Source organism: Ammospiza nelsoni, chromosome 10, assembly GCF_027579445.1.
Source record: "Ammospiza nelsoni isolate bAmmNel1 chromosome 10, bAmmNel1.pri, whole genome shotgun sequence".
Lineage (NCBI taxonomy): Eukaryota > Metazoa > Chordata > Aves > Passeriformes > Passerellidae > Ammospiza > Ammospiza nelsoni.
This window is the reverse complement of record NC_080642.1, coordinates 15061110-15075300: the sequence shown is the minus strand read 5'-3', so window position 1 is coordinate 15075300 and position 14191 is coordinate 15061110. Positions and strand designations below refer to the sequence as shown.

At 38.3% G+C, this 14191-nt stretch overlaps 1 protein-coding gene across 8 annotated transcripts in view; it reads right to left on the bottom strand.

Moving 5' to 3' along the window:
* TRIP12 (thyroid hormone receptor interactor 12) overlaps positions 1-14191 on the bottom strand; it is a 77820-nt gene that overhangs the window by 43068 nt on the left and 20561 nt on the right. For 5 of the 8 annotated variants that reach the window (XM_059479353.1, XM_059479355.1, XM_059479357.1 and 2 more), the window contains exons 2-3: positions 9541-9687; positions 842-967 (exon numbers count right to left, since the gene is read on the bottom strand). In XM_059479353.1, coding sequence (XP_059335336.1) covers positions 842-967; positions 9541-9638 — 224 coding nt within the window. In that variant the 5' untranslated portion in view covers positions 9639-9687. The remainder of the gene's footprint in view (positions 1-841; positions 968-9540; positions 9688-14191) is intronic. The other 3 variants (XM_059479358.1, XM_059479361.1, XM_059479360.1) reach the window with 1 other exon arrangement.

Below are 14191 nucleotides of genomic sequence, written 5' to 3'. Positions count from 1 at the left end.
CTGCTCACACTGAAGCAAACAAAAACCCCCACATGCTTGGATGCAAACAGTCGTACTGCACATATCTGCTAGCATAAAACCTGAGTATATTGCAAAATAAAAGCACCATACACCACTTTTTTTTAAAAAAAAAGTAAATTTAACTTGAATAGATTTTACTTTTATACATATATGTCAAACTGATTAAAACCAAACAAAAAAAACAAATCAAGCCATGAAGCTATTAACTGAATGTCTGAGAATATAAGTTCCACAAGAGAGTAAGGAGTGTTCAGTAATGCATAACTAGTCATAACTGGATTCTAGTTCAAGAAAGGCTCTTAAAGGATAGTTTCTCATCAATCTTTAAATTGATGTAGTGAATCACATACAAAATTGGCAAAATTCTCTTCTACGTAACAGAAAACTGTTGTAGAGTGTATATAGCAGAAGCATAGGAAGAGCAGACAAGCAATACCAAGATTACCCTGAACATAGGACTACAGGCCTTTATATTATTGCACATTTCAATTCATATTGGGCATTGCTCTAAACTCCTTGGGCAATCTTCCCCCAACACGAAGCACAAGAAGGGGAGAAACACCTTGCAAGTATTCCAGGACTAGTTATGCAGAAATCGTTTCCTCCCCATCACTGATGGAATGCTCTTAGTTGGTGAATTAGAAAAAGAAAAAGCAAACAGAACTGGAAGCACTGAAATATATCCAGTGAATGCAATACCTAGATTAGTTAAATATCCATTAGTCATATGTTTTATTAGAACTCTGTGTAACTCAATAATTATACAAGTTTTTCAAGTGCAGATAACACTGGTTAACATATGAATATGAAGCACAATTACCTTTTAGAAAAGTATCCCTTGGACTGTTCAGAAGTAGTATTAGACTGCACTTTGGGTGTCTTTGAAATAGATTTTCTACTCTCAGGAGGGCTATGTGCCTTATGCTTTGCCTGCCCTAATTGTGACCTGTCAGCAGAAAGTCAAAACAGAAAGCTATCAGGATTCCAAGATACAGATACAGACCTGTAGGTGGAATATTGTTTATTTTTGTAGTATTTATACATATTAATTCACAGCTACCAATTTTTCCATATCAGCTCCTAATATTAAAGCAACATTTCAAAAGAACCACCCGATGCAGTTACAAATCACTACCAGTGTAACTGTTTTGCAAAGCACACAATTTAGTCATTTTAAATGAATAAAACATCTTAGCTCTGAGTTTTGCAGATAAGTTCAGATCTTTTTAGTGTGCAAGATTACTGAATTATTCACTTAATGATTAACCTAGCAGAGTAAAGCACAAGACTAGAGCATCTGTCAAAGATCTCCTCTCAAAAATAGATATATTCTCATCTAACTCCAGATTCCAGGCATTAAGTCCTTATACAGTTATGATTATTTACATCTTTACTCTTCAGTTAAAAAAAAAAAAAAACCAAAAAAAAACCCCCCCAAAAACACAAAAAAAAAAAAAAAAAACAAAAAAAAAAAAACAAAAAAAAAAAACCCCAAAAAAACCCCCAAATGCTCACAATGGGAATGCAGCCAGTTCCACTCGGTAGGAAAGCTCAACCATACCAGTTATTTTCTGGCTGCAGCATCTACCAGTTCAAAAAATTGAGAACTGTGTGGTAACAGCTGAAGTAAGAAGAATGAAGAAATGCACACCACCAATGAAGGCAGTCAAATGAGACAGGAAACTTGTGATGTCAGAGACTGGAATGAGTTTCACATAGATAAGCTGTAAGAGTTCTAAGCAGCTTTCAGCTGCATGAAAAAAATGGTTTATTGTATGAGCTCCGACTGAAGGACAAAGTTAATACTGTACACTATGGATAAAATTTAAGACTTAAAGTTACATCTTTATATATTCCACATTTACTTTGAAACCCACTCAGAATTACCATCTGCAAGACTCAAAAGAGAATGCTCATCAGCATTTAAAACAGGACAGCATAAATAATTTCTAAGGCAAGAGACATCTCACTTGCACTTCCATGGATAAAATGTAGTTTTTGACTCAGCTGGCACCAGGAAAACCCTACTGAACATATCCTACCTACAAAGAAGGCCCAAGAACCACTAAGTTCTGAAAAATCTCAAACTAGTCCAGTATTAATGCTGAAAGAAGGAAAGTTTCAAAGTTAAAGAACTGCTGATTACATGGTCACATGCTATTAACCCAGGCCTAGACAGCTTTTGAATTGAGCTCTGTAAACACCCATGGAGGATGGGGAAGAATGTACACTTCCAATTTAAGTGTCCTGCTCCAGCCCATGACCCCAAACATCAAAAAGTTTAGCCCAAGAGACTAAGCGGAACTGGCAAGAGTTGCACAAGCTTTAAAATTAATTTCTTCCAATGAAATGGCAGAAGTCTGGTAGTACAGGCAGAGCTAAGTATACCACTGACCACTAGAAAGCTTCCCCATCCTCTTCAGGACTTCAACACAAACTTGAATCTCAGTAGAAAACAAAGTATCAAGTTTAACCATCCACATGAAAACCAAATGCTAATTCACTTAGAGTCAAAACAGTCAAACTTCAGCAGTATGACTGTTTTTCCTGATAACTTTCCTCCTTCTGCTTTCTTCTGAATTATTCTCATTTAGGCAGTTACTCAGATGAATGCACATAGACAGTACATATTCAACATTTTCTGTGCCCCATCTAAGAGTGTGACAGTTTGAAAGATTAAATTAACAACATCTTCTCCAGACTCCAGTAATTAATTTTTTTTATCACACTATAAGAAATATTGTTTACTATCAAAAGCAAGTGAAACAAAACTCTTGAGGTCACAGTAGCAAACTCCATCAAGGTAAACTTGGGAATGTTTCACCTAATCTTGAGTACTTGGATTTTCCTTTTCGCAACAAAAGATTAAGGCATGAAATTTAATTTTCCCCATGAAATGTTTTTATTATGGGAGTAACAGACATTATTACATAATTTGCACTTGGCATGAATCTCAAGTTTTATGTAAGCTAAACTGATCAGGGTTCATTTATTATGAAGTATATTTTAAAAGATTACTTTCCTGTAAAGATTTTTGCTTTGCTTTAGATATTCACAAAACACAATAACTGAAGAACTTTTCAACTAAAATACTGCTAAAACAATAGATGCAAAACAGGCACTGAAGAGTTTCCACTTGTTTCTAGCTCCTCCCCTTTCACATTTAAACCCTTCTGATTCTTACAAGTTTTACATATACACTTTCATACCAACATCCAATTTGTGTGGACTATTAAGCTACAGCCACATCCTAGGGATCATGAACACATGCAGAGTATTAGCATTTGCTTTGCTTTCTTTATCAAGCTATCAGTACAAACAGCCTTCTGAGCAGAAAGGTTACATCACAAATGGGGAGTCACAACCGAGATTTTTTTTTTTTAAACTGTGCTCTCACGTCCCACTGTGAGTTTAATCATTCACCCTGCATAAATTACAAAAAGAAGGCCACAATACAACAGCAACTGTGCATGCAGTAGCATGTCAGTCACCAGGAACATGACATGAACTCTCCTCTCAGGTTTATACAAGAACACTGAGAATTTGATTACAGGATTAAGGTAAAACCTTTAACCATACATCAACAAGTATCATTGTCCCAATTTATATTTAAGTTGTGACAGCTTACTTAAGGTCTCCTTAAAAAAGTTAACTCACATACAAAGGTAGTTAGAATAGTCTGTAAAGTTCAGAATAAGCAATGCTTGCAGAGCAATCAAGTGCTATAAAAGATATATGCACAACTGAAAGGCAGATTCTAAGGTTGTAAGCTACAGGTATTTTGGTCTATAAACCAAGGCTTTCCACTTGTAACTTACAATTACAAGTTCTGCAGTCTTTTCCATTAATGTACCATTCATCAAGAACTGTCATTCCAGCAAGAAGTGTTTTGAGAGACTAAGTTCCTCATAATTGACAAAATATCATGAGCTAAGTATTTATGAGCTTGCATTCTCCCATTTCCACTCTCAGGGGCGCCTCCAGAAAGACTGCGCTCCTGCAGCACCCTCAAGCTGTGTTTTGTAGGAGTTTTTTGTTTTCCTTCCCTCCTCAAACTTAAAGACAGTTTCATAAACAACTCCAAGGCTTTATTCAACTGGGCAAAGCTGTCTGCTGATGCAGATTTTAGTTCACAGGCAGACACTCAAGTTTAGAGTAGCACAAATATACAAAAGTTGACAAGATAACCACCATTTAGCTTGCTGTGTTACATAAACAATATGGTGGAAAATGCCAGCTCTGAGCAAAACCATAATAAGGAACCAACTAGAACCTGTTCTCAGAGTTACTCTGTGCATATTAAAAAAAAAACCTTTTGAAGTTAGTTAATAAACAAAGTGTTTAATCTAAGTCATGTCCCTCAGCAGCTGAAAGAGAGCTATTAAATGCTTCCAAACAAAGTCTGCAAAACCTAGTTTTTTATTTCTGTCAAAAATGGGATTAAGAAAAAGGCAATAGCACAGATGAAAAAAAGCTGTGGAAAACCACCTACTTTCTCTCCTCAGAAATACTCTAAATGTCTTCCCCACCAACTCAAACATCCTATTTAGTTTTTTACAGGTCTCACATAAGTTCTTACCAGTTAACACATCACCAAGACTGATCCAAAACCAAATCTTCTGTTTAGAACAAAAGCAATCTAACTGACAAAAGCACTCTTTCTGCTTATATCAAAGTCCTACACAGAGCCAACAAGGATCTCATTTATCATTTAGCCTTCAATTCCAAATACACAAGTATTTATTTTATTCCAAAACATTAAACTTTACTTATAAAGTATCCTACTTCCATATAGAACAACAGTATAGCAGTTATTTATGTCAAAGTGATATGCTACTTAAATACTACTACTCCTAAAGATTACTTAAGACTAATCATATGCAAAAAGATAACCACCACTGTCATTTAATGTCACAAACAAAAGAAAATAATTTTTGCAGCACTGGTAGAGAAGGTTCTAGTGCATGGGACCACATCCATATACTCTATACAGTGAAACATTGCTCACAACTGAAAGGAACAATCAACTGCTCCATGTCCAGAAAAGATCTTATTGTTTCCCTTACAATACCACTTCCAAATTGCTCTCATTCAAAGTGAATCCTATGGCATCACTGGGAACTAAGCCAGGAGGGCACAATTCTTCAACACACATGGTAACAATGTCTATATACAGTTATGAAAATGCAATAAGTACCTTCCACCACCTCCTCCTATCCCTATGAAAAGAAAGCTTCATTAACACATCTGCTTCAGTTACTGCTGCAAAGGGAAACTGTAGCAGCAGCTCTCTGACCACAGAGAGCAGGGACAGGCCTTCCCAAACTTTTTCCCTGGGGAAGGCTGTGAGAAACTGTAAGAAAGCTGAAAGAAAGAATTAAAACAATTCACCTGTTACTAGACAAATGTAGAATGTGTTATAGAGATTTGTTTACCAAAAGGTAGTAACGTGTTAGTTCATCAATGAAGTCAAAACTGGTGCAATCGTAGCAGTAATTCTACATTCGGAGGTAAACACTAAATACTTTTCAAAATGGTATTAAAACCAGTGAGAACTATAATACCCACAAGAGCTAAAATTCATCCAAAGCACAGTTATTGCAACAAAACTACTGACAACAGAAAGTGAAGAATCACATTAGTCCAACTTCACTAAGGCCAATTTGTTTACATGCATACATGGGGAGGGAATGACACCACCACCAGCCCATATACCCCTTTTCAAACACGGACTCCTTTCTTCTTTTAGAGAAAAGCACACATCACTGTTACAGCACAAATTGCAAATAAACAGCATCTGTCTTTCTACACTTCCTTGAGCCAAGTATCATTGCTTGTACCTTTAAACAATGCACCTCAAAATCAAACTCTAAAAGCTCCTATCAAGTTACTATACTGAGTATGAATTGCTGGTAAAACTCCAGCAGAAAACCATTACAGGCGTCCCCTGCTCATGGTGACTCAGGTACTGACATTATGGGGACATCAAACAAGCCCAGTCTAGAGGAAAATGGGTTTGCATTGTTACTTCCAGGTTAAACCAGTCTGTCAATACTCAATGTAACAGGAGGGAGATTCTGCTTTTAAAAGAGGCAGGAGAGAAGTTTGGAAGGCCTTCATACAAGTGAACAGTAGCAGCTAAGCAGGTTAGATTGGCAGAGTTTTAACAAAAGACCTTTAAGCTGTAGACGTGTCAAAGATTATAGAAAGACATACATTAGCACTTCAGCTTGGCAGCACTACCATTCTTCTGACTCTCTCTTTTTTAACACCTTTATCAACTAAAATATCTTGCATTCACTCCCGCCAGAGCATAAAAGAGATAAAGGCAATGCTAATGCTATTACAAGGCCATCTGGCCATACCACACACTTACCTTGGATTATTGGCTTTCAAACCCAAGTCTGAAATTATGAGTGACAAACTGCATAAACTCTCCAAGCTTTCGTCACTTAATTTGTATTTTGAAAATGCACACACCTCAGCCACAAAAAAGCTTTGGAAAAAAAAAGCTGTTGCATTTCCAGCACTGAGAAAGCTATTTATACAAAGCAGAAATGCAATCAAGTACACAAGTTCAGACAGTATTGAAACCTGTCCTTGCTGGAAGGGTTATGATTGCATATCTATGACCAAAGTGAAGTAACCTCCAACACTGCAGAAGGTGTGGCCCTTAAGTCTGCTTACAAACTTTGTGGCTAATTTTAGGCATGAAGCAACAATCCTCTACAGAGTCCCACTGCTGTCTAATTCCGTCTTTTTTACTGGGAAAGGGGGGAGTTGGGAGTCTTCAATCTCTGCATTGGCCTGCTGTTTCTTAGGGGAGGGCAAGAAATATGTGGATTTAATAAAGTGGCTGAATAAAATCTCACACTGTCTGTATAACAACATCAACCAGAGGTATGGATCAACAAAAGAAAATATATATATAAAGCAAGACAGTTGCCATTAAGGATCAGTGCCCACCATCTCTGCATTTCAATCATTTCTACTTCAAAGCATACCATATTACAACCACAAGTGACCAGCATACACAAACTACTCTCATAGAACACAACTTTCAACTCAGTTTCATCCAAAAGGATTCCTGTTCAAGTGCTCCAAGACCATTCCACATTAGCCAAAACACAGCAGGTGAGGATGACTGCTTGGCTTCAAAAGAACATCCCCAGATCCAACTGAAATACTAACATAGATACATCCCAAGTTGAGTTATTTGCTCAATGTGAGCCTATTACTGAAACTAGTAACTAGTCTATCCACAGTTTCTTTATTCTATTTAAGTGATTTTACAACTCAAACTGAAAAGTTTCATTTTACTGATGACAAATGCAAGAAAGTCTGCAAATAAATTGTCTCAGGTTTCCCAAAGAACTCCATAATGTAAGAAAAAATGGGGGTTTTTCACTGTGTTTGGGGTTTTGTTGGGTTTTTTAATACAGCAGCGAAAGCAGTGTTTATCACTAGAATACAGCGAGGCATAACAAGACACATCAAGCTGTGAACTCTAAATCTTCCTGCATACTGCTCAGCAGCAGAACTGAAACATACTATACCACTGCATGCTACATACATGGAAGGGTGAGTTCTGTGAGGTTTGTGTTCAAAGACAGGCATCAACTAAAAACTGTTACCTGAGAGCCTGCCTCTGTCAAAGTCATCCACAAATTTGGTAAGGACCTGAGAGATCTATTTACATCGGTCCTTGGACAAGAGCCATTTCTGCCCAGCACCTTATTCAAAAGGAGATGCTGGTAACAGCAAAAGAAGGCATTCATTTTAAATTTTATATTAATCAGCATGCTTTAACCAGGCCTTTTTATAGGCTTTGCCAGCTCAAAATGTTTGCTCAGAAATGCAAAGGCAGGGGAGGTCCTGTTCTAAAGAGACCCAGATTCTAAGAGGACTGTAAGCTTCTTCCATCCTGCTTACTTCAGCAAGGAGCTCATTCTGATAAAGGTCTAACACACTTTAAAAGTGCAATACACTCTTGTTCATGGAAGTCTGGCACAGATCCAGTGAGGGGTGGAGGAGGTCCAGTCATTTCAGACAAGTCAATCTTCAATCAATGTATGACAGCATAACAGATCACAATGCACCAAAACAACGGATGAGTGACTTCCTTAAAAGAAAACAGTGCTACCCTTAAAATGCTTCCGTTTTTCTGACTCACTCACTGTGGAGCTCCTCCCTGGTATTCTACTGTAAAAACTGAACTACCAGTAGATATCTGAAGAAGAATCCCCCACCTCATCTCCAAATAACTTGCCTCCAATCCTTTATTCTAGCGAGAGCTTCATTCACTCCAGGTGAAGTTCCATGTAAAAGGAAAGAGCTGGTAGGGCAATACCTAATTTAAACATCCACTGAGATGCAGAGACAACACAAAATGGGCAGAAGGGAACAAAGGGCTCACTATGCCTCTGTTAAAAAACCTATTCTCCAAAACCAATTCTATCTTACAAAATAATCAGCTACATAAGGCAGGAACTTCCCCTTCCTTATGCCACATTATTTGAGGGGAGAAGCCTTGTGTTTATCATCCGTTATTCTACTTGTACAGTAAACTAGTTTAGAGAAAGTGAAGCTGCATTCTTCAGATTCAATTCTCCCCAAAGGTCCTTAAAGGTTGGCCTTCTTCACCCATTCAACAGTTGTTCAACTTGTTCTCAGTTAGACTTGATACTAGTAAGAAAATTTACCTAACCTTCATTAAACTTTATAGCCCAGTTCCTTCATAGTAAAAAGCTTTTGTGCCACTGATCTTTAATATTTTAATACTCATCCCAAAAAAAATTCAAGTCCAAACTACACATATTCAACAACTGCACCAGTAATGTATCTGAAGGAGTAGAATAGATAGGTTATAGAGTGATGGTAGGCAAATCTTTCTTCATTAGACTGATCTTTTAACAAAGTTAATGACACACTTATATCCATACAGGATTCACTCACAGCAGTAACAGTACAGTCATCCGTGGAACAGTTTTAAGGATCTTCTTTGTTCTGCACTGCAGAACCAACCACTAACAGACCAAATACAATCTGGTCCACTTGCTCATTGTATCAGGCATATTAAATTATGCCAAACCTTTTTTTCTTTAATTATTCAACATCTGCACAGGATTTAGATGCAGTGCAAAGGTATTCAGTACCAGTTATTCAGTCTTGCCGAAGAGGAACATTTCCCCAGATTCCCAGTAATGGACTCTCCCTATCATCCCCCTCCTATACTTTTATTATCAGCAAGAAAGACATGGAAAGAATTTCTTACTACATGTGATTTATGAAAAAAGCTTTTTCCCCCCTATAGCTAGCTCTACTACTGCTGTTGTAGCTGAACATGTACGGTAGTGAGTTCATCCATGGGCTTATCCCACGCAGTAACAGTACAGACAGCATTTCAGGGGCAAAAAGAGTTTATGGAAGTTTCAGTGCTTGGACTGCAGGGTGGAAAACATTCTGTAAATCACATGCATGTCACTGTTAGACATTTGAACACTCAGACAGCAGCCATACCTTCCTCCTACTGCGTCGTCTTGTGGCTGGGCCCCGGCAGTGTTCCTCTGTGAACGTCGCAGTGACCCCCCTGGATTGTTACTAGGCCGGTTGGACATTGGCACCTCTCTCCTGAAGGGACATACCCTTTCTAGACACTATCATTCACTGAAAGACAAGAGAGAAGAGCCATAAGACACATGGCATGAAGATTCACTGCCACACCTCCAGAGACAAATGTACAATGGTATTGTTTAAGCAAAAACTGAAGGCAAAAACTTTCAAACAATTTTTAGTTACAAGACACATGGACAAGGTTCTTGTCAAGACATTTAGAACCTTAATACAGAGCAACCAGGTTTTGGTATATATAGCGTACTGAACTAAATGGCCTTTAAAGCTCCCTTCCAACTCAAACTACAAACTCCTCTATGATTTTGTGATGACACGCTTCCTTTCTAGCAGGCTTCTCCAATTATAAGGAGACAGGACAAACGCAATTTAGGAGAATCTCTGTTCATCAACATTAAGGAAAAACTCAGTGCTTGATAGAGAGCAACAGTATTCAAGTATTTTAACTCTCACTGTAGGAGATTACAAAGCCCATTTCAGGAATAAGAAGCAGTATTCACAATAACTACAGTGCTTTCCAAACAGCTTCTTTCTCTAGTGCGATTTATGCAACTTTCATTTGCATAAAGCAAGATACATAGTCATTCAGGAAAAAAGATCTAGATATAATCAGGAAGTTCTGCTCATGAGAGCTAAATTAAAGGGAAAAATATTTGAGACAGAAGGATTAATGAGTGCAAACAATTATTTTTAAAAAATTATCTGTGATGGTTTTGTATTACTACTGCTGGTATTGCTTTGTGACTGTTAGAGATCTACAGATATTATTTTGGTAGTTATTTATTAAAGACTACCATAACCCCCAGCCACCATCCTCTGAAACAGACATATTTCAAGAACAAGCCTTAGTTAATTCCTCAGTGAAGAGAGGTGACTTTTGTATCCTGTGCTAAATTGGTATTTCCATGTAGAGCATAGCAACAGGACCACAACCAGCAAATCCAGTTTTACTGTTTCTAATTTTGTGGAATCTGGTAAAAAAAGGTATTCACAGGTGAAAAAAAGAAGCTGTAAGAAAGAAAGTAACCCAAGTAACTCAGTTTATATACTGATTTGGTATCCAGAGCACAGTAGGCATGGAGTCTGTCATGAAAAAGTTTAAAACACTGCAGGCCTCAGATTCAAATTCAAATGTCTCCAATGAAATAATTTTCAAGATCTGGCATTGTCAGTAAAAACAGCGAATAGCTGAACATAATTGTCTATTCTTCTGAAAAGGGCTCATAGAAGTGAACAAAGGTGACAGGAGGGGAAGGGACAGACAAAGAAACAATCCTAAATGATTCAGTTTTACTGTAGGCCATAAGAAACAAGGCATATAAACACATTATCCAAACCATTACCTCACATATGATGCTACAAGGAACACATATATCATCCATATACCTGTGCAGCACAGGAAATTATTGATCAGGATTCTGCTAGCTCAGATTCAAGTCTTGTTACACTGTAATAATACAACCTAATATTGAAAGGTCACAGTCAGCATGCCAGAAATACTTTAAATATTTCCAGGAATTGAATAAGGATACAAATTAGGCAGAAGAATTTCTCCCCATCCTAATCCCCATATCACAGGAGCCAAAAGCATCTTTTGAAAGTTTTTCATGTTCTTTCTACTAAGAAATCCAAAATAGCAGCAAAAAAGCAAACACAGAAAGAATTAATTAACTAATCACTTTTGCCTTCATTTGTTTTGGCTGGGGTTTATTTTTACCTTGTGCTTAGGAATTTGAAAGAATATAAGTAAAGCACAAAATACACAACCCCACAAAATAGTTGTTTGATGAACCTCTTAGAAGTCCTGATGACTAAGTTGAGAAAGCTATAAACACTACTACTCAAAAGGTGACCTTTCCCTCTTCACAACTGTTTCCTCTAATGCAAACTCCTTAATCAAAGGCAATATTCCCACTAAGAGAAAGTTTTAAAGCTTTTCAGTAACATGTAACACCATCAATCTAAAACTTCATATACTTTAGAGCACAAAAAGATTTACAACAAAACAGAAAAAGCTTGCAACTGCTCGAAATCATTCCAGCTTGCTGGTGCAGCCAGACCAGTCAAGTTCCTAAATTGTAGCATTCCCTTCAGAACAGCAGTGCAAGAAACAAAGCCTAGCATTAATCAGGCTGAAAGCTGAGCAAGGGCTCAGCACCTAGGGGGTCCAGCTGGAGTCAGTCACAGGCACTGTCAAATGTTTCTGTGCACTCTCTTTTTATTTCCTTGTATTCAAACACCAAAACAAAAAACCCCACCTCTCTACTATCAGAAATGAGGCACATTTTGTGCATTTTCTAAAAGGAGGGAGTAGTGTCCCCTTCTGCACGAAGGTCAGATGGCACTGAAACTGTAGTCATGTCAAACTTTCAGTCATACCACAAAATGGTTGCCACAGAACTACTGCCTCACCTTATAGGGATTGAAATGTGCATTCCAGCAGGTTCCACTCCACAAGAAGTAGTGCTCACCTAGACCTCTGCTAGGTTAGCCATGCACTTTCCCACCTAGGGCCAGAACATGGGCTTCTCCACACACCACCACAAGAGCCAGCTGAAGAAAACATTGCACAGGCAATCCTAGCCCTCCCTAGCAAAACTTTAACACTGATCTGCCTGGCTGTGCTGGTTTTGTCTCTGATCAACCTGAATTTATGCTAAAGTGGCTGGTGCAGGGCTGTGTTTTGGATTTCTGTTGAACACAGCCCTGATAATAAAGCAGTGCTGATAATACAGACGTAATATCAACAGTGTTGATAATACAGATGTTTTAATTACTGGTGAAAAGTGCTTAGAACCTTTAGACAGGCCTTTTCTGCTTTTTGTACCGTTAGTCATGCTGGTTAGGAGGCTTGAGGTGCTTGGGTGCATGCAGGTTGGGATGAGACCCAGTGAGGAGAGGTGACCCAAACTGACCAAAGGGATATTACAGAACACATGACTCCATGCTCAGTGTATCAATTGGGAAGGAGGAGGAAGGGGAGGACATTTAAAGTGATGGTGTTTGTTTCTCCTAGAGAAAGCTGAACACCTGCCTAGCCATGGGAAACAGTCAATTCCTTGTATGCATGGGTTTTGCTTTTCCCATTAGACTCTTTACCTCAACCCACAAGTTTTACCATTTTTACCCTTCCAATTCCCTTTCCCATCCCACTGGCAGAGGAGTGAGCAAGCAGCTGCCTGGTGCTTGCTTGCTGGCAGGGATTAAACCATGACACAGGGTTTAGCCAGACAGTTTAAGTAGTCTGTGCTTAGAAGTTATGCAGCACAATGTGCTGTCATACACACAGTATTTTCAGCTGTATAGAAGAATGAAATGACAACTGTTTTATCCTATAAGGCATCTGTCAAGTCAAGATGATGTCCAGAGTTATCTTCTATATTGATACCTCTCAACTTAACTGCATTTCTTATTGGGCAGTTATTACCACATGACTCCCAGTTTGCTTTTAAATACAATGCAGCTTCCTGACTCAGCTGTGACATTTAACATCAAAATGCTAACTTAAGTCTCACCACAAGCCACACAACCATGTGCCCAGTTAGTCCAGCAATGAAGAGACATTTTCACAACTGTGCCTTCCACATCCTAAAACAACAAGAGCAGAGCCCAGAGCTCCCTAAATCTCAGCTGTTCTCATTCAGACTTGTCTCTCTATCTCAGAGCTCACTCCAAGCACTTGGCTTTTTTCCCATTGTCAGGCAACATTCAAAGAAAATGTGCAGCTCAGCAGAGCCCAGCCAAATGCACCAGTGCAGTCCTGCCAGATTTTAAGACAATTTCCTCAACTACACCAATTCTTCCTCACACCCACAATAACAAAAAGCTACAACCCTCCATCAGACCTTCATGCTTCCACAACAGACAATACTATTTTGGAATTTTTAAGCTCAGGTCCCCTTCTAGCATAAAGTTATCTGCACACAAGCCTTTTTAATTAATGTTTCATAACTCCATATTCCTAGTTATGATGATGCCAAAGCATGGGCCTGCAGAGGTTCTCATCAGCAGCAGACTCTTTAGAATGAGGATGAATTCCAAAGGCCAGCATTTCATATAAACCCACAACATAACTTTTGAAGCTATGCTATCTAGTGCTTATTTTTATTATGCAGCACAGCATTTTTGAGTTTCATCAAACACAATTTGATTACTATTTAAAGTCATCTTTGTTATTGCACAGGAAAGCAACTAGAATTAATTTCTGTAGACCTTACATACCCATTGCAAACACTAGAGCTAATCTATGGCCAACATATGGCTCAGAGAGGTTGTACAGGAACACAAGACAAAAACCACCTGTTACCTTGCAGTGCAGCCTTTACCTTTCTTCTTGTGGAAAGGCCAACAGGAAACAACTAATATGCTTCCATGTTTTTGAAGCAAACTGGGAAAACAGAACTACACATCAAGCCTTTGCTTAGCATCCAAATCACTCCCTGCAGGATACAAGGAGCTAATGTAGCTACCCTGACATAGGCTACTGAGAGAAAAAGACAATGACTAAACTGAAGAACTCCAACATTCTCTAGGGCCATTA